Source organism: Acinonyx jubatus, chromosome A2 (genome assembly GCF_027475565.1).
Source record: "Acinonyx jubatus isolate Ajub_Pintada_27869175 chromosome A2, VMU_Ajub_asm_v1.0, whole genome shotgun sequence".
Classification (NCBI taxonomy): Eukaryota; Metazoa; Chordata; class Mammalia; order Carnivora; family Felidae; genus Acinonyx; species Acinonyx jubatus.
Genome location: NC_069383.1, coordinates 136,231,851 through 136,252,546, shown reverse-complemented (window position 1 = coordinate 136,252,546; position 20,696 = coordinate 136,231,851). Strand labels below are relative to the sequence as shown.

The following is a 20,696-nucleotide window of genomic DNA, read 5'->3' as shown; positions in this document are numbered from 1 at the left end:
TGCTTGGCTTATGGTATTTAAAGCAAAATGATCATAGCATATGTTTGTTTTACATTATTTGAGAAGTGACATTCGAATTTAGAACATTGCCTAGCACATAGTAGGCACACAGATCCTGCCTCAATTTCTTGACTAATTACTAGAAAAAAAGTTGAAAAGGATAAAGGCAAACTGTTTATTCATCTGAACGGGGGGGGGGCATTTTTTAACTTTTAAAACTTTTAAGGAAGTTTAAAGTCATTTTGTATGATGCACCTCTAGAATAAACTATTTCTATTATTACCTTTGGGGTTTTTTTTAGTCTGACAATTTTTTAAACTAGCAATTATATTTTTAAACAGTTTCTAAAACTAAATGAAGCTTGATAATTAGGTGTAAATTGAGACGTGAGTGGCAATTCTATTTAAACTTTCGAATCCATTCTCTACTTGTTAGTATTCTTAATATAACATTTGAATTTTACAAGAATTTGAATGGAGATAACGTATAGGCATATCTGCTAGGGAGGCTCCCATAGATTTCTTTCAAAGGTTTTTGTTTTATTTTTTAAAATTTCCTCGGTCTAGTCGAATAACTTAGTAGCATTTTCATTAATAGGGGCAAGGCATTATACACATTTCAAACATGTACAAAGTAAATTTTAATGTGACCCACACATGTACTATTTCTTAGAAGCTTATCAAATCTAAGCCTTTGAAAATGCATACACTGTAACAGATTTTTCAAAAACATGATGGAAAATATATACCACCCAGCTAAACACTCTCTTGATTTAGAATCGAGGCCTATATGTTTCTATTTCCATAGTGACTATTGCTGTGGAATCGACATGTTTTAATTTAGATTTGAGATTATAAACATCATTTGGAGACAGAATTTATTTTCTCTCCTACAACTTCTGAAAATTGATCAGTCTAAGTGCGACAGAACAGAAGCAAATTCTGGAGCAGGATTTAGAAATTATCTGGCTGAAGGGCCACTGTGACTCACAAAAGGTGAGTATTTACAGAAACTCAAAGCTCTTTAATTCTTCAATTTTTTTTTAATTTCATACTTAAAAAAAAAAAAGCCACGAAGTGATTAGGTAAGTACAGATTCTGTAAAGATTTCTGTCTACAATTCCTGAAAAGTTGAAATGAGATATTTTATCTCTACCCATTTATCTAAGAAGACTAGCGAGGATGTGACTCATATTTGGGTCAAATAAAAGTTAGCAAACCAAACTGCTAATGAAGGGAAAAGGGGAGAGCAAATTATATTCATTTACTCATTTTTTCAGTGACCTTTTGGGGAACCCCTACAATCCCTGTATTCGGGGAGCTTGCAAAGGAGGGTGGGCAGAGAGGAGGAAGCCAGCAGTGAAGCAGAGGCTGGTAAGTGACAGAGAGCAGCTTCAGTGACAGAGCAGAAAGCACACAGGGGGTGGTAGCAAAGTGTCCTGCGATCTCTGCAAAAGGAAAATCATTCCTACACTCAGAGGAGGGGCTGCTTCCTAAAACTCAAAAAAAACAAAAAGCAAAACAATACCTCAGATGACTCTATTTAATATGGCAGAATCATACCACCCAGCTGGCACAAAAGCAGGCACCATCCCACACGGTGTGATGCACAGTTATTAAAAAGCCATAGTAGGGGCACCTGGGTGGCTCCGTTGGTTGAGCGATCCAGGCGGCTCTTGATTTCAGCTCAGGTCACGATCTTACGGTTTGCGGAATCGAACCCCGCATCAGGCTCTGCACAGACAGTGCAGGGTGCAGCCTGCTTGGCATTCTTGCTCCCTCTCTCACTGCCCCTCCCCCATGCTCACTCACCCACACACTCTATATAAATAAATAAATAAGTTAACAAAGATTAAAAAAAAAAAAAAAGCCATGCTGAGTGCCTGGGTGGCTCAGTCGGTTAAGCATCCAACTTTTGGGTTCGACTACAGTCATGATCTCACCGTTTTGTGGGTTCAAGCCCCGTGTCAGGCTCTGTGCTTGAGGGCGCAGAGCCTGCTTGGGATTCATTCTCTCTCTCTCTCTCTCTCTCTCTCTCTCTCGTTCTCTGCGCCCCTCCACTTGTGCTGTCTCTCAAAAAAAAAAAAAAAAGCCACACTAATTAAGGCAACAATTGAACAGCAGCATTTAACTTTGGATGAATAAGGATGAAAAATGCTTCATAAATCCGTTCTCTTCAACTCCTTGTAAATGCTTTTTTCTTTTCTCTCTTAAGAACAGAGATAAATCTACGGGTGTATACTTACACTGAGGATTACTAGACGACTCACATGGGGCATTTGGAAAAAGGAAGCAGTGTTGAGCCAAGCCTTAAGGGTGCACACAAATCAGCCACCTCCAGGAGGGGAGGAGAGCTCCTGAAGGGCAAAGTTGGATGTGGCTTCTAATGCCTACTCAGCTAGTAACAGTCGGGCAAAACTGGAGCCTTTTCCCCAAGTGATAGGACAATATGCCTTGCAGGATGGAGAGAAATAAAAATCGTGTTGGTAAAATTCCCTGTGCCTAATAGATGCCAAATAAATCCAAATTGTCAGGGTAGAATATCAATTCTGTTGGGTTTCTGCTCCCCACTTTGAGTGAGAGCATACAAGCAGAGACAACTGCAATCCGAACCTTGTACATCATTTTCCTCACGATTTTTTCAAGGAGAAGGCATGTAACTTTATCCCCCCTCGATGTGATGAGTGCCTACAACATGCCAGGCACGGACCTGGGCACTGGACATAGGCTGATGACAATGTGGCCCCCACTGTGGTACTTCCAGTGTATCTGGGAGGAAACAAGAAAGGAACAAGTACATACGTGATTTGTGTAAGTACTAGGAAGGGAAGGAAAGGAAGAATCATGGAGTCAGTGAGCGGGGAAGAACATAGGAAGAACATCTAGAATAATGAGGGGAGTGAGGGGAGACACAGGCTCTTTCCCAGGATAAGTTTTTTTCTTTTTAGGTTTATTTATTTTGAGAGAGAGAACATGCACGTGGGCACGTGCACAAGTTGGGCAGGGGCAGGGATAGAGGGAGACAGGGAATCCCAAACAGACTTCATGCTGTCAGCAGAGCCGCACGCGGGGCTTGATCTCACCAATGTGTGATCACGACCTCAGCCAAAATCAAGAGTTGAACTGAGCCACCCAGGCGCCCCCAGGATAAGCTTCTTTGTAGGTCAAACCCACCCCTAGTGTTACTACACGGTCTGTATTATTGAGCCCATTCCTTCCCGAGAAAGGCCATTCTGAAATAAGCTTCACAGGGTGGATGAGAAGGAACCAGCCACAAGAAGAATGAGGTAGAGGAGGGGCAAAGGACCCCCCTCCATGGGCTGAGTACAGGGAACAGCATGTGCAAAATCCCAGACATAGGAAAGCTCAAACAGAGGAAGATATCAGCCACTATTAAAACACAAAACAAACAAACAAATAACCACAGAGGGAAAAAGAAAGTCTCCCAAATCTCTTCTACCAGACACGTTGGCACTTATTTTCCCAGAGGATGGCACGTAAAACACTGCCTTGCAAAGCTATCGATTTCCCATGATCTAACCAGAAGTGATGTGATGAGTACTTTAAGCTTAGAGCAGCCACTTGTATGTTCTACAAAGCCCCCCTTGAGGGATGCAAGTGCAAACATCAGCACCTTCTTTCTCCAACACGACACTCCTTTGCAGTAGACAGTCAGTGGTCTTATGTCAATTTTATAGATCTGAGAGAAAACCCCACAGACGCTGTGCATCTTCTTCAAATTAATCTTAGATCTACAGTTAAATCCCACATTTACTCTGGCTCGCTCAAGGCATCCAACGTTGCTCTGCCCTCATCCCCAGAGAAAACCTGCAAATTTATTTTATTATAGATGTATAACATATGAGACATTTATAGGAGAGAAAACTCTGGCCAAGAGGACACTTTTACTAAAAGCCATGCATTTTCATGAACCAGATGAACCAGCCACAGTAGTCAGAGGGCTTGGGCTTCCCATATTTCTTTTTCCATGAACCCTGTGCCATGACTGAAGTTGGCTGGCACCTTCTAGTCACAACCCAAGCGATGCTAACCTATAACAACTTGATCAATATGTGGGCTTGTGAGCACATACTTCACAAGATTCAAAATTGAAGGGCTAATTTGCAAGGAAATCTATAAGAAAATCGGATCAAGGAAGCAGTTCTATTTGTGTTCTGGTGTCTCTTGAAGACAGCAGCTGAATAACCCCCCCCCCCATTTCCTTTTCGCCTTAGCTACCAGAAAATTCAGGGTCTATCTAAGCCAGTCTTCTAAGTAACCCTTGTAGCTTGCCTATTTTTCTATTTGTTACCTCAATTTTCTACTTGATGACCTTATTCAATATATAGTGTCTGGGGTAAAATTATATTGTGTTGTTTTTTTTTTTTTTTTTTGGAAAAGAACAGATAATAATGCTTCCTGCCCCAAATGTGCACTAGGTTTTAGGATCTGTCTTCTTCCAGGCTCAGAACACCCAGGAATTAAAACCAGCCTTCTTCCCATCTCACTGCTTGACCCCAGCCAACTTTCTTCCTTCAGTCTATGTGAAGACATCCTCTTGTATTGTGTACTACACTCAACAAATTGTTCCTACATTATAGGAATGCTGAGGAAAAATAACGAGATCATATCTTGAGTACTCTTCCTTCCTTTTCGGGGGGAAAAAGAGGGGAGGTTTTTGTTTATTTCCCCAGCTTTAGTGAGATATAACTGACATATAACATTGCATACAACTCGTCGATTTGCTACACGTATATTTTGCTATAGGATTACCACCAAAGCCTTAGCTAACACCTCCATCAAGTCACATAATTAACATTTTGTGCATGTGTGGGGTGGGGGAGGTGAGAATATTTGAGATCTACTCTCCTAGCAACTTTCAAGTATAAAATACACTATTATTAACGATATTCATAATGCTGTGTATGAGATCCCTAGAACTTATTCATCGTCTAACTGTAAGCTTGCAACTTTTGACAAACCTCTGCCCATCCGCTCTTCCTCACCACCAAGAAGTCCTTCTACACAAAATAATCTACATCTCAACACTGTTGTGCTGTATTTTTAACGTCTTTCTTCCCCAAATTGTTTGAGGCAGCCTCAGTCCCATCTCACTCTGAATACCCAGTCTGAATATAAAAATGTGGGGTGTAGGTAGGGTTATAGGGTTTCCTTCCTCCCAAACTTTTTCAGGTAGCAAAGCAGGCCATAGCTACTTGAAAGGTTCTCAAAATTAAGCGATGAAATTCAGGTAGCAATAAAAACGCTAGACAAGAAAATCTAATCTTGAACTTCCGATATTCTAGGGACTATAAGGGGAAGGTGAGTCACGGGTGGGAAGATTACTAGCCAGCACCTTGGGTTGTAAGTCACAGAAAACAACTCTAGCCAATTTATGTGGAAAATTAATTCATTGGAATGTTATGTGGGAGCTGATAAAGAAAAAGTTGAAATACCAGGTTTGGAAAAAGTTGTAATTCCAAGGCAACTGTATGTGTAATTAGGGCAACTCAGGATGTGTTTAAGTAGCAGGCTGATCCATAGTCCCCTTGGAATGAATGACCATCAGTTACATGTAACAGTATCCCTCGGCTCAAGGGTCAAATTCTAAACAAATCATCTACATGACCTGGTTTATGCCCCCTGTTTGTCCCTTAGCCGGTGGATGAGACACAGGGAGCTTTCTTCACAGTTCCAATGGTCTGTGCTCAGCGAAGGGCAGCTCCTTCAAAGCAAAATCAGAACACTGATAACCAAAAGAAGGGAAAGGGGATGATGGTCAGGCAAAAACGAACAAATGAACCATCTTTCTGCTTCTGAGCCGTTCACTAGTGACAGTGATGGGCACCAAGAAATCGTACAGACCTCATCATTCCATGAGCCGTGTAACACTTCACTCTTATCCTTCCCCCTCTCCTGACACCACAGCTAGGTCTCTGACTCCTGTGACTTCAGGAAGTGTGACAGAAAGAGTGGTATCCTGGAAAGCTCTCACCCAAAAGTCTGTTAAGAGTCTCAAGTTCCTAAGACAAGCAACTACCTCCTTGTGGAAAAATATGGCCTACCCAATATAACTGTTAAACAGTCACATTTAAGTCAAGGATGTGTTGCTTCGGTAATTCCATCTGGAGACTTGGCTGGGAAACACATGCTTTAAAAACATGGCAGCAGTATCTCTTTCTATAAATTTTTTCACTTTGATCAATTACCATGCCATTCAGTGCGAAAAACTGTATGTGGGTCAATGGCCTATAGCACCCACTGCCCAGGGATGCTCTTTGTTTTCCGTAGCATACCTTGGAAAACTCTTTTTTGGAGTCCCAGGCAGATTTGAGCTGGTCCAACCAATGGGCACTTTGGAGCTGTGGGGAAGAGACTCTTTTTTTTAAAGTCCAAGTGGATTAATTCTAGGGTCCAACTTGAGTTGTGTTGATGCTTCTCGTAGTTTCTGGGCACAAGAGGTGTGCCACACTGGTGCTGACCACCTATTTCAAGTAGTCTTGTCCCGCGTTAAGTCCTATTAGGTCACTCTCTTCTAGTTCCTTCCTGGTGTTTCCCATCATCTGATATTATTTCCTGACTGCTGGTTTATCTGTCTTCTGTCTTCCACCACTAGGATAAAGATCCTCCAGGATCAAGTCTGCCTTGTTTACAGTTCTTTCCCCACAAGTCCTGGCACAAGGCTTTCAATAAATATTTGTTTTATGACTGAACCAGTGCACAATGGAGTGCAAGCGGCTGCCCAGAAGACTGAGCGGGGTAACCTTCTAGCACACAGGGAGGAGAACGAGAGGATAACCTCCTTGTAATGCTAGTATACCCACTATGAGCCAAGCTTTGGGCACACAGCAGTGAACAAAGCAGACAATCCTTGCCCTTGTAAAGCATCCAGTGCTCTATTTGTTAAAGGATACTGCAGTCCTGGATGAGCGCTGGGTGATACACGGACTGGTGAATCGCTATATTGTACACCTGAAACTAACGTAACACCGTATGTTAACTAGACCGAAATTAAAATAAAGAATACTGCAGTCCTACTTGCTCTGCTGGTCAAGGATCTCAAGATTATTCCAGTGATTATAATTCTAACAGTAGTACTTAGGAGTAAGAGAAAAAGCTATAATTTATTGAACATCTACATTGTGCCCGGCACTTTACACATATTATCTCATTTAAATCCTTCTAAGAACCAGGTTAATGTTAAAGATGAGGCAACCTGGTCTCAGAATGTAAAGAGGAATGACACCTACAGCTGGTGATCGCAATCAGCTGGTCTAGGTGACGCCAAAGCCTACAATGTTGCATCTACATCCTGTTTCACTCAGAAAAAGGCAGGCTTTGGCGGCCAGGCAGATGCTGATAGGGTACTACAGTCGAAATCTCTGCCCTGAGATATCTCTAGCTCCCGTAGATCGCTCCATTGAACGACGCAGGACTCAGAATGCCAACCAGTCACCAAGGTGTCTTACCTTCAGGTGATAACAACTGCAGTCATTCACCTCAATGCCTGCAGTGGAACCGGGTGTCTGACTTGCCCCACTGCACTGAAACCTAACAGCTCACTTGGCAGAAACGCAACCTGAGGCTCAGAGAGGGCAAGCCTCCAGCCCGGAGAGCTCCAGCTGCTCAGAAGCACAACTAGGTTTCAAAGTCACACCTACCAATATTAAACCCAGCCATACCCACGCCCACCTACATGCATTTCAACCTGTGGGCTTTCACTGAGGCACCTTGAGATAGCTCTCGTTCCATTCCGCCAGCTAACAAACACCTCCTGGTCTCTGAAGACTCAAATCAGGCATCACTGCCCCTAGAATGGCAACTCAGACTTCCCTTTTTTTCTGCCCACCATCAGTCAGAAGTTTTGGGGGAGAGAAGAGACTCGGTATTAAAGCAAATAGCTATGAAGTCCACGTGTGCTTCGGACTTCAGTCACATCAGGGTCTAAGGAGGTCTTTAGGGCACCTCTAATACTCACAGTTCAGGACGGTCTCTGCAAACATCGTAGCAAATATGCCTCCACCAGATCCCCAAACTGCCGTCCAGCCTTCTTCGAAACCCAAAGGAAAAGCTTCTGCTGTGGCAAAAGCCCCGGGCAGGACTTTTATTGGCCCTATTTAGGTCAGGTGCCCGGTCCTGAGCCATTCACTTCGGCCAGGAGGATGTTGTGCTCCGATTGGCCAAGCCTGTGTCACATGACCACCATGTAGGGACGGACTAGCCCCCACCTTAACCATATGGACTGAGAATGGGGGAGGGGTGACGTCTCCAAAGGAAATGTTGGATGTTGCTACCAGACGGGGAAATGATGATCAGCAGGCAAAAATAACAGATGTCCACTGCACACCCAAACCCAGGCTGGATTGAATGCCCAATTTCATCTTCAGAACCAAGTTTTGTGTGGGGATCTTTGTTACAAGTAATTTTTCTCCTCCAGTAAATGGTGAACTCTGGAGCACACGCTCTGTCCTTCTCTTCCTTTAACTCCAGCACCCCGCCTTAGTGTTGGACACGCTGGAGGTATTCACATCATATTTGTTGAATGAATGATCAAATGTATTCATTAATTTATGAAAAGCTGATGGTGTTATTTCATCTACCAAAGACAGCGTTGTGGTGAGGTGGAAAGAACACAGATGCGAAATCAGTGTTTCTTAAAATGTAGTCTGGGAAATCAACGACTTCAGGTTAAAATACAGATTTCTGGGTCACAGAGCAGATCTGTTGACCCGGCAGCTCAGTTAATGGGGCTCAGGTGAATTTTTGGCCAAAACCTTTTGTGATTCTTGTGCTCATTCCTGCCAGAACCGTGGCACTGGCATAGTCAGACACAATCACCTGAGTGAGTCTGCACTCCATTGAGTTCCGGTGTGTGAGCTAAAGGGGACCATACCTACTCAAGCAACTTCTTCTGTTCACCTGCTCCTTAAAATGGGGCTAAGATAACCTACCAAATAAATGTGTAATGAGCCAACAAGATAACACGGGTAATGTTTCTTTATAAAGTGCTGTATTACAGTTTCACTACTTGGGTTTTTGTAACCATAATCTCTAACTTCTGGAATTCTTACTATGTATGTTCCAGGTGCTGTTCCAAGTTCTAGTTATATGTGTTAGCTCATGTTAGCCTCACATCTACCCTGTGAGATAAGGTGCTCTCTCTTGCCTTTTTTGAGATATAATTGACATACAACATTATATTAGTTTCAAGTGTGCTAGGTACGCCTAATATTCCTATTTTGCAGATGAGTAAACAGAGAGAAAGTCATTTTTCCTGATAAACGGCTGAGCTAGCTAGGTTTTGAACTCAGCTGGTTTGATGCCAGACCCAGGCTCCTAACCACTGACTCCACTTTCATTGATAGATAATAGCTTATCAGTCCCTAGGCATGTACCACCACCATGCACTTTGGGAGGGGGACAAAATGCGGACAATTGAAACTCCTGGAGGAAACGGAGCTCTAAATATGGCCTAGGACTGAAAAAACACTGAAGAGAAAACACAAACAATGACAATTGTGTGGCAGGTCATGTGGCCTTGCTAGGATGCCTCGGCGAAGAGCGAATTATTTCAGTCTCTGGTTCATCTGCAATCGAAACGTCTCATTTTCTCTCCTTTCCTTAAATGCACCTTTCTAGATTTTATAACACTTCTGCGCTTTGAAAACCAGACCTAGTCTCAAACCTTAGATGACTGTTTTTATTTTTATTTTGAATCGGTATACTTCTTCTTCCTCATTCTTTACTTCCAGACAGCAATATATTTTTTCCATGAAGCATGAGCACAGCCTGAAGTGCAAGCCAAGCCCTCAGAAATGTGATAGCTGTTACCAAGGATTTGAGAGTAAGAATACAAAACCTAGAATCAAGTTTTAAATGCTGCACTCTAGTATCTGAGATGGCACTGGTCCCACGTCAAAGATGGAATAAATAAGGCATTAAAAAAAAAAAAAACCCACAAGATTTGTTCTGTGTTCCTTAGCTGGTGGACTGAGCTGAAAACCCCATCTCACTGCTAGATTCTGTTTACCTGGCTCTGGACACTGCGTGTAAGAGAACCTCCAAACACTTCTGCTGTTAGGAAGCCTGGATGCTTAGGTTTAATTAAAATGTAATACATGTCTCATATAGACACATACCACTGACCTACTTTGTTCAAAAAAGGAAACATTAAAACGAACTGGTTTCTTAAAGACAGATGAACAACTATGAGAAACAATTTTAAAACTTCATAACCAGTTTCATGAAGCCCTGGGTGTGTTCAGTGTCTTCAGTTCCTTGCCACCTCTGCCCTATGCAAAATTAGGAAGGCAATTACCTGGCAGGGGTGAGGCGGTGTGGGTGGGGGGGTGGGGGGGGGTTGAATGGTCACTAGGAGGGAGCTCGGGGGAAAACTGAATATGAACTGGCGACATATGGTGCTCTTGGGGGGCCCATGACTGTAGAAGAGAGAAGTCGTTTGGCGAATGCCAGGGACTAATTACCAGATTACCAGAACTTTTAGGGAACCCTCAAAGGCTAGCCTGATACATTTTTCACTCATGAAAGAAACATCCAGAGGGTAGGGGGTGGGCGCCGGGAGCTTCTGATCAGCATCTTCAAAGCCCGGGGCAGTGGCTGGAGTTTGCTCTGGGGTGGAGGGCCCACCTTTCTGCCTATTTCCGAGCTCTTGGCCCCTCGAGTTCTGTGTCCGGTGTCCAACAAGGGGCCTGGCCGCGGCTCCTTTTTCTTGGGCTATGTACTTTCAACCACTTTTGAGCAGCCCCATTTCAGATTGGCCTTTTTATGTTTGATATAAAGAATAGTTGTTGGCCAATTTCATCTTTTCATCGCTGTTCTCTAGGCCTGAATCCAAGCAGTTTGTCAGATGCTCATTAACTCCCCCTTTGGCTCTTTCTAGAGTGTCTCCTAAGCTCATTGTGCCAAGAACTAACGCTTTCTTTTACACGATTCTCTTTCTCTGCTCCATCAGGGAGACAAATTACTTTCCAAAAGGGATCGCCAGGGATGGTTTAATGAGAATTTCTTTGGGGCTAGGCATGGAACGCAATGTAGTTAACATTCGGTGGACTTAATTGGACTTTTCTTTTCTGCCTCTTTTTAAAAAAATCTGAAGCTATCCTGTTAATCTCTCATTTGTAATCAATTGTGTTGACTAAACAAAAGTCTAGGTCGTCTTTTCTTCCTGTCCCAGACAATCCTTTGTTGCCTCTAAATGCCTCATTCTTGAGTGATCCTGGTCGTAGATGGGCCCGATTGTTGACAGTTCATTATTGCGCTTTTGTCCATTTAATCTTTCTTGCTGTGTTTTGCATGTGCATGCCTTAATGAGCTCCGTTGGCAATTAACATGTTTCTAGGAGCAAACTGGTTGCTCAGACGTTTGAGAGGGAAGTGCAGGGAAAAGGGCAACGCAGCTGCCTTGAGGTTGTTTATTTCCCAGCGTTTTCTCAAGACTGCTATCCTCCCTTTAGCAGCGCCCCCACCCTGACTCTCCTTCCCTCCCTCCTGCGTTTCTCCGCGAGCCCATCCACCACCAGCACACCTGGATGCCTCAGTGCTGTAACTCACGCACCGGCCTCAGGCAGCCTCCGACCCTCTTGGGAGCCAGACAGCAAAACGGGGACCACATAGATCCACTTCTGCAGCCAAGGCAAGAACGAGCACAGTGCCCCCCAAAATGTGTCTGGATGCTGGCAACTTCTCTGTGTCGCTCTTTGCAGAGAGGAACCTCTAACCCGCCTAAGGCAATAGGACTGTACAATCTGTTATGTACAAGGCTGTGGCTTTGGAAGAAGGAGGGTTTTTTTTTTTTTTTTTTGAGTCTTGCTGGCAAGATTGCTGAAGTGTGAGCAGTCATGGACAGAACAAACATCTTGAAGGGGAAAAGATAATTGGAGTCTTTTTTGTGTCTGTGACAGGATTCCCCTCCCCCGCAATTTGATTTTTTTAAAAATATTTTTTAAGGGCCGGCCTCTTCAATTTAATCCAGGTTAGCATATTAATATGCAGCTGGTGACTACCTTGTTTAAGTCATTTACTAATACTGCAAACTACAAGTCATGCAAACAGTTTAATATTAAGAGGGGAAAAAACTCAGAAAACAGAGCCTTTCACCCATCAATTCCGATGCATGGTGAATAAGCTAAAGAAGGATCCCAGTGGAGACGGTGACTGAAAGTTAGTGTTGGCTTCCGACCCTTCACTGGCTGTGAAAGGTGTTCAGTCATTCACGCAGAAGGTTCCTGTTTCTCTTTGTACTCCTTTTCGGGTGAAGGCATCCTTTCTTGAATCCCACACCTGAAGGAAGCAGACAACTTAAACCCGGGAGCAGTGACTTCCAACCTGTGGAAAGCGGAGCTGCGCCCTACAGATACAGAACTCTCCGTTTATCTGCAATTACCGCCAGATGTGAAGTAACACCTTCTCAGGTGAGAGCGATTGACAGGAGCTGGTGTGAAGGTGAAGTTAAGAATCAGGTTATGAGGAAACAACCTCAAGGAGGTTGGATCATGCCAGACACGCTGCTCAGGTGTACCCCAGAAGTCACAGGGACTCACTTCGCCCCTGACTGCAGAGATGAGCAGTCCAGGAGAGAAATGCCTCCTGCTCTCCCCGTTACTTTGATTTCATTTGCTGCCTCGTTTGCAAGCACGCCATCTTCAGAACTGTCACCCAGAAACCAATTTCTCCCGTCGTAGGAGATGGGCAACCCTTTTGGTCTTCCTCCTGGGAAAACTTACTACAGAAGAATTTCTCAAAGTTCTCTCACTTGAAGGTTAGAAAGTTCTTTTCCTGGGTGGGGGTGCCCCGTCTATTTTTTTTTTTTTTTTTTTTGATCATTATTTCTCTTCTCTTCTTAAAGGGAAAGAAGACTTGATCACGATTTCCACATTCAGGCCAACTTTTTAACCCAATTCTCTAAGCGGATGCTTTGCACTAAATTTGATGGTGTCTGCCCCTTGTCCCAAGTTCTGGAACTATTTAAAAAGAAGGTGGGCTCGCCCTGACCAGTATCTGGTCTCCAAGAAGTGAATCTGCAAAGGATCCTTTCAAGAATGCAAGAAGGAAAGGATTTTGGTTAAGAGGACTGTCGTAGGGTGCCCGGGATCTCCCAGAAATGGAGAAGGGTGTGTGTGTGTGTGTGTGTGTGTGTGTGTGTAAGGAGGGGCTAATAAAACCCGGTATGAGAACCCTGGGGGAAAGCTGACTCCTCAAACCAGCTCGCAATACCCCTGGGGATAGATGTGTGGGAAAAGCAAGGCGATATTTCCATATCCTTGGCCGCCAAGTCCTCCTCGCCCATCCTGGGGTTTCCTGGGGTTTGTGGCATCCATGGAGATTTCGGAGTTAAATCTGCATATCCCTCTGGGTCCCAATCTCCCCTCAGCGAACTGCAGCCAGAACGAGCTAACATTTAAATTCCTCCTCGCTTCCTCATTCCCCCTCCCCTGACTGCGTCTTCCCAGACTTGGGAGGGGGGGGGGGATTACAAAAACGAGGACGCTCTCCTTTCAGGAAATGGAATTCTAATGTACACGTTCCTATTTCTGAATCGGAGGTACTAAAAATACTCCCGCGACAGCCTGAGGAAGCTGTCGCTGTCCTCTGTGCAAACAAAATCGACAATTCTCCTTCCCCGCGCAATGGGTCTGCGAATTGGGCGGGGGCGGAACCCAACCTTTGGCTGTGACCAGGACTGAGCCTCCACGCAGCAGCCAAACGTCTTCGCGCGGGTCCCAACCTGGAGATTCCTCCCCCACCCACGAGGACTGAAGGCAGTTTGGGTTCCCTGAAAGCCTCCTGGAGTTCGAATCCCAGCCCTACCTAGTCCCGTGACCCGAGGCATGTCGTTTGGCTTATCTCTGCCTCAATGTCTCTGTCCGTCCATAAATCGTCCCCAGCTTGAGGGGTGTTGTGAACATTCGAAAGCACCTGTGCCTGGAAACGAAGCAAGCGTTGGGGAAACGTGAGCAGTTTTGATCGTGGAAGCCCCTGGCGCCGGCAGCACTGAGCTCCTACTGTATACCGGGTGTTGGGATAACCCGCACCCAAGTCACTTGCAGAGTTAGGAGGGGGTTTCCTTTTGCATTAACGAAGCAAATAACCTCCACTCGCAGTGGAAATCCGCGTGGGATCAACGCCCGGCTGCCGCCGCCCTATTCCTTGCAATGGCAAGGCTGCGTGGAAGCGCGCTCTCCGGCCCGGCGCCGCCTTTCCTCTCCACGCTGGGGAATATTGTTCCAGAAGACGTGGGCTGAATCTCGGCGCGAATATTAAGAGTGTGTGTATGGAGTGGGGGGGGAGGTCCGGCGCGCCCAGCCAGTAATCTGAGCTCTTGATTATCCAGATTCGGATCAAACGGGGCGGCGGCGGCCGACCCCCTCCTGGGAATGATTAGATGATTAATGTAATGCTGTTTGAAGGGTCTCTGTTTTCTCTCTTAATTTGGGTCATTACTTAGGAAGCAAGCGTGAGATCATTTCATCAGCGTGCTCGGCGGCGGAGATAGCTATTCAGAAAATGGGCTAACTGCGCGGTAATCGGGGAGCGGGAGGCGGCGGCTGCGAGCTCCCAGAGTCCGGGTGCGCCCTCCCGCGGCAGGGCGCACAGCACCCGGAGGCTAGCCCCAGATCAGCAGCACCGGCCAGGGAGCCCCGGAGCCCCAGAGCTCCGGCTGGGCTGGGGACCCTTGGCCTCCAGCTCTCGTCTCCAGGAAAAACTGGGAGGAAGAGTCCACCCCCCCACCCCCCGCCCGTCAGGTCGCCCAGAAAAGGAGACATGCTCAGAAGCTCCCCAGAGGGGCATTGCCCTGGCCGTTTACCCTTGCGCGGCAAGGCAATTTGCTGAAAGATGCACCCAAACCAGCTCCCCAACACCCAGCGACTTTTAACCCCTCCTTTTTTTTTTAATTTTCTCACCCAAATAAGGCAACACCCAGAATCCCAAGCGTCGGAAGAGTCACCAAATAAAAACTTGGCACCACGTGTAGGCCGACGTAGACCTTTGCTCCCTCGATCCGGGGGGGGGGGGGGGGGGTGGGGGGAGGGGGAGGGGGCGCGCGGAGGGAGGGTCTTCACAGGCAAGCGCCGCAGGAACACCGGTTTGGCCTCACCCTGGTCCCAGCACCCCAAAGGAAGTAGCATTTGGGCAGGGAAATGCTATAAACGCCTATTCCCTTCTCATTCTTTGGGGTTGCTGAGCTGACCTATCGGCGAGGGGAGAGGGGGGAAAGAAAACGCGCACTAGTGATTCTGTTTATTGAGTTAGATATGTATATATTCCGAGTTCGCTTGTACAGGAGGATTTACATGGCTGTATAAAGATGGCTGGGGGCGCCGCGCTCTTCCGGGGCGTTCACGTGACAGGCTGGGGTGAAAACCCACGGCCGGAGGAGAAGCGGAGGCCTGGAGGGAAATACGTTTCAGCGCACTGGGTTTAAATAAGTTTCCCGAATACACAAAGGTGGGAGCCACGCGTTTGCTGCCAGTCATCGAGGAAACGTTTAGCTTTCCAAAAAATATGCTGGTTTCGATAAATAGATTTTAGCCTCTCTGCTATAGTTTTTATTTTCTTTTAATTTTAGAAATAAGTTTATACGTGTGATCTGTTTGGGGGCTGGATGGGGCCGGAAGGGAGGGCGAGGCAGTAGCTCTCAGCTCTGCACTGTCCGAGTCAGGTCCTTTGTGGAGGGGGCGGCAGGCCCCACGCTATCGTGGAGTTTGCGCACGTGTTTCTTTAAGTCAAAGTTTCTGCAAAACCCTTTGCCGCAAGTGGCGCACGTGAAAGGCTTCTTGTCGTTGTGGGTGTGCATGTGGAAGGTCAGGTTGTAGACCTGGTGGAAGGCCTTGTTGCAGATGGTGCATTTGTACTGCTTCTCGCCGCTGTGGGTCAGCTTGTGATTCTTGTAGTTCCCTACGGGAGACCAAAAACAAAAAAAAGGAGGGGGGGAGGGAATGTATTGGAACTGGGGGTGGGGGGGTGCCGGGCGTCCCAGGGTTGGCTCAGGTGCCCGCGCAAAGAAGGCGACGCTTGGCTAGGCGGGCGCGACCTCTCCGAGTGAAGAAGTTGTCAAACTTCGTCTGCGTCAAGCCGGAGGCTCTCACGACAGGATGGAGGGCCGAGTCCCGCGTAGCCTCCCCGCGCCCCTGCCCCGCCCGGTGCACAGGCCCGCGCAGCGTCCCTCCCGCTGTGCTCGGCTGGCCGGGAAACTTTTGCACAGCCCAGAGACGCATCGGGTCCTTCTCCTGGCTGCTGCCTCGCTGGAAGAAATTCGCACGAACCCGGGCTTCGTCCCTCATTTTCTGTTTTTTTTGGTTTTTTTTTTTTTCTCATTTTAAAAGTTACTCCCTCTGCCCCCCACCCCCACCAAGATACCACCCGGAGATCCAAAAGTGCCTTGAAAAACCCAAGCGGGGCGCCGGGCCTGGAGGTGCTGGGGACAGTAATGGTTTCCCCCGGTCTTGTTATTCCCAGGAGGTGGAGTTTGCCTCGATTTTTTTTTTTTTTTTTTCATTTGAAAGGGGTGTCCCGGCTACAAAGACAAGCTTTTTCTATAGAGCAATAGCCTTTCTTTCTCCTACTTCCTTTCCCTCTGTCCCTTCCTTCCATCCCACCTCCCAAATTCGGAGTCTCCCCGTGCAACCAGCCTGAATCCAGCGAGGTCTACTAACCCGGCCCGGAGAGCTTCCACCCAAACCGGGCACAACCCGATTCCAAAGAAATGCTCTGCCCGCGCTTGCAGCTCTCACGCTCCCTCTCTCCGGATCCTTCTTTGCCTTCCCGCTAGCAGTGACCCGCCGAGTCCGGAGGTGAGGTGAGGAGAGGGCCTCGCCCCGCACATTACCTTTTTGGTGAAAGCCTTTGCCGCAAAACTCGCAGACGAAGGGCTTGTAGCCCGCGTGGATGCGGATGTGCGTGTTGAGCGTGGAACTGCGGTTGAAGGCTTTGCCGCACTGGTTGCATTTATGCGGCTTTTCCTGCGAAAAGGGGCGCGCGCACAATGAGGCCAAGGCCCCGGCTAGGGGAGGCCACCTCGGGGGCACCTTGAAGGGGCATGGGCTCCCCGGGAGGGGTAAGGGGAGCCCTTGCCATCCTCTCCCCAACACCGTCGCTCAGGCACGGGGTGTTGCGGGGGGGGGGGCCGAGCTCGACCCGGGGGCCACGTACCTGGGTGTGGATAATTTTGTGTCTGCAGAGCGTGCTGGCCTGGCGGAAGCCTTTGCCGCAGACTTTGCACACGAACGGTCTGGCTCCGGTGTGGACCGGCATGTGGCGGGTCAGGTTATAGTGAGCATTAAACACCTATGGGAGGACACGAGGGGCCTTGTGGTGTGTCCGTCCGCGAGGGTGTAGAATCAGACTGGGGAGGCCAGCGCCTTACATCCCCCAACCAACACTCCCTTCAGAAACCAACCAGAGCCCTGTTCATTTTGCCAAGCGCTTCCCAACCCACTGCTCACACGTCTCGTGTGGCCGCGGACAACGACATCCCCATTTTACAGAATGGGAAACTGAGGCCCAGCTGGCCCCCCAATGTGAGAAGTAGATAGCTACCGGGGAGCTCCTAAACTTGGGGAAGGGGCGGTCCGGGCTGCCTCAGCCAAGCTGCTGTTCTGCTCATCCCTCCCAGCCCCCGCGGACCCGGGGCCTCACCTTGCCGCACACCTCGCAGGTGAAGTTTTTGGGCTTGCCGTCCGCAGAGCCCCCGGGCAGCTTGCCGTGGCCCTTGACGCCGCCGCGTTCGGCGGTCAGGGCCGAGTTCTCCTTCAGCACTTGCTCCAGCGGCGCGGGCAAGCGCTCCTTATGGGCATAGGGGGCCGGATGGGGGAACTTGTCCGCGGCCAGGCCGGCCAACTTGGCGTTCTCCAGCAAAAAGAGTTTGGGGTGCGCGGCCAGGGCGGCGGGGGCCTGTGCGTTGAGGAGGCCGGACGGGAAGAGGTGGCCTCCGAGGAGCTCAGACGGCGGGTACGCGGCAGAGTCCAGGTAGTTGAAATAGTAGAGCGAGCCGCTGGCCGGCAGCCCCACCGCCTGGTTGATGACCTGCGGCTTGATGACCCTGCCCGCCGGCAGCGCAGACGGCGCCAGGCCCAGATCGGCCTTGCAGCACACGCCACAGTTGGTTTTGCACAAGCCGCTGGCGCCGCACACCGGGGCCCCCCCGCCGCCGCCGCCGCCGCCGCCGCCTCCGCCTCCTCCTCCTCCTCCACCGCCGCCCGCCCGGAGGCTGCTTTTCCAGAGCTCGGAGTAACTGAGCAGCGTCTTGGACGGCACCTCGTAGCCTAGGGGCTGGAGGGGGATCATACAGGGCAGCGGCGAGCAAAGGTTGAGCAATTTCTTGCCCTGGCCGCCGTCTGCCTCCAGCGTCCCCGGCCGGGGCTCAAAGGGCGCACGGGGCTCCGACGTCTTGGCCATGATGCGCTCGATGGAGAAGGCCAGCGTCTTGGAAGTGGCCGGCGACGCTCCAGCGCGCGGGCAGGCCGGGGGCACCATGGTCTCCAGGGAAGCCGAACTGGCCATGGCGCGCCGAGCCGAGCTTTGCCGTGCGGGACTGGGCCAGGGCGCAGCCTCTCTCCTCTAAGTCTGCATTCCGGAAAAGGCAGGGAGGGAAACCGCAATTTAATAAGCACCTTGTCGGGTCCAGGTCACCCATTTGCATTCAAATGAACAGGGGCAGAACAAAGTGCACCCAAGGGGACCAAATTACCTCCCATTAACCCGGCGCGCAAAGGAACCCACCAGCCCCTGCCCTGAGACTTTGAAAGGGGGAAGACGGGGGAGGGTTTACAAAGGAAAAGGAGAGAGAGAAAAAAAGAAAGAAAGAAAAGAGCCTCAAATTAACCCCCCCTGAGCCGTTCCCTGGACCCTGGCCTCCGCCACGCGTGCGGGGAGCTGGACGGTGAAGGGGCAAAGTTAGAGGACCAGGAGAGCCACCTCGCATTTACCTCTTTCCCCCACCGCCAAGGAGATGCGTTCCGAGCCATGCAGCGTGTCTCCTCTGTCACATTTTGATGGCAAACATCTTCCCCTCCGCGTGAGATCACTGTCTTTTACATTCAGCTGACATCACATGAAGTCACTTGAAGTGGAATGACATGGGCGGCGGCGCGGCTCCCGTAGCGGCCCCTGTGTTCCCCCGCGCCTGCCGGCCGCCGCCGCCACCGCCCCTCAAACTTTAAAAGGAGGCAACTGGCGCCCGCGCTCCCCTCGGGAAAGTGCGAGCGGTTCGCGAATCGGGAAGGAGGGAAGAGACGGGAGGGGGAGGGGGAGGAATCGTGATGGTTTTGCCGGTGGAAAGAAGGTGGGGGGAGCCCAAACCCAGGCAGAGTTCTGTGCGTGATTCACAACTTTGGGGGCCTATAGGTTTGAGGGACGCGGGGAGGGCAGAGGGTCCCGCACGCGCCGCCCCAAAGGGCCCCTGGGTGTCCGTCTAGTCGCTGAACTATCCCTTAGCCCTCTGCAGCCGAGCTGGGCATGGTGCTAATAAACTGCCATTTACCCACGGAGCCGGCGCCAGCCCCGAACACGCGCAAATGATAATTACCTCATTAGGATGTGGCGCATGGACGCGGGCGCCGCGTTTGGAGGGGGGAACTTGTTAATGGGGAAATATTAATTTATGCAAAAACAACGAGCTCGCCTTGGCTGGCGTCGGAGGTCGGGAGAGAGCTCCCGCCGCCCAAGGACGACCCTGAAGCGTCCGGAAGAGCAAGGCCGCGCGCCCAGACCCCGGGGGCCTCGGCGCCCGGTGGGCGCGCCTCCCCCTCTCTGGCCGAACTCCTCGCCTGCGGCTGGGGGAGACTGCACAGCAAGCTAGAGGACTGCTTGAGAACCTAATCGATCAGAATCGCTGATTTGTGATCGGGTTTCTGAGGCAAAGCCCGGCTCTGCTGCTGGTTTCGGGCTGCGTGCGGGGAGGATTCGGAGGGCAGCTCTCCCTGCTGATGGGTACTTACTGTTTGTATAATTGAGAAGGTCCAATCTCCACCTGTTTAAGGAGCAGATTGAAACAGCAGAACCTCCCCTGGATCCTATTAAAACGTTTTTCCTCCTAAGGCCATTCAGTCGAACCAATTTTCCGAAGTGATTCATAGAGCTGAATTCTGCCAAGGCAGCTCTTTCACTTCTAGCCACTAAAGCACCGCGTGGAACCGGGTTTTGTGTTTTTCTAAAATAAAGAGAAGGATTATCAGAGGGGAGAGGGAGGGGGCTTGAAGGGGGGCGGGCAGGGACTTAGTGTGGCCAGAGGTACAAGCAGAGGGAAGAAAAGGCCCTTTTCTAGACAGGCCCCAAGTAAGTTCGGAGGAATTCAGCGTTTTGTGCCTGGCGCACAAAAGCAGCGCGCTCCACGCTCGGTTTGGAGGGGCTGAATTCATCTGTTTGCAGACCATTCTACCTGCGTATCACAACAAACTGCTCAAAGACGCTCCAGCACTTTCAACAGGCCGGGTGCTCTTGGCGACAACAAAAGTGGTCGAGGCTGAGGGTTCTTGGGGGGTGGGGGGGGCGGCTAGCAAGAGAGAGAGCGAGAGAATTAGGTTTAGGAAGGAGGGGGGGGGTGCAGGGGTTTTTAAAAACTTTTGGACGGTTTTGTGTGCGGGACAATTACATCTTGCCAGCCGGCTTTTGCAAGACCACGAGTTTTGTAGCCGCAACCACAGTTTAAGAGGATTACGGCGGGTATAATATGAGCAAACAG

At 49.1% G+C, this 20,696-nt stretch overlaps 1 protein-coding gene across 2 annotated transcripts; it reads right to left on the bottom strand.

Moving 5' to 3' along the window:
- Positions 1-15,231: 15,231 nt before the first annotated feature.
- Positions 15,232-20,438, bottom strand: FEZF2 (FEZ family zinc finger 2). 2 transcript variants are annotated; one of them, XM_015065308.3, is made up of 5 exons: positions 18,943-19,518; positions 17,654-18,580; positions 17,168-17,302; positions 16,845-16,977; positions 15,232-15,913 (listed from the first exon to the last, which is right to left on the bottom strand). In XM_015065308.3, the coding sequence occupies exons 2-5, from the start codon at positions 18,515-18,517 to the stop codon at positions 15,654-15,656; spliced, it is 1,392 nt and encodes a 463-aa protein (XP_014920794.2). In that variant the 5' UTR covers positions 18,518-18,580; positions 18,943-19,518; the 3' UTR covers positions 15,232-15,653. The 2 variants fall into 2 exon arrangements, with proteins under 2 accessions (XP_014920794.2, XP_053075122.1); XM_053219147.1 differs by lacking the exon at positions 15,232-15,913 and having other exon boundaries at positions 16,323-16,977; positions 18,943-20,438.
- Between the last annotated feature and the right edge of the window lie 258 nt (positions 20,439-20,696).

Excerpts from the sequence above, each read along its gene's own strand:
- FEZF2 (XM_053219147.1), bottom strand. The coding sequence starts at position 18,517 with ATGGCCAGTTCGGCTTCCCTGGAGACCATGGTGCCCCCGGCCTGCCCG. Across the intron at positions 17,303-17,653 it reads CCTGCGAGGTGTGCGGCAAG|GTGTTTAATGCTCACTATAA; the intron begins GTGAGGCCCCGG and ends GTCCTCCCATAG. Across the intron at positions 16,978-17,167 it reads ACAAAATTATCCACACCCAG|GAAAAGCCGCATAAATGCAA; the intron begins GTACGTGGCCCC and ends CCCTTTTCGCAG.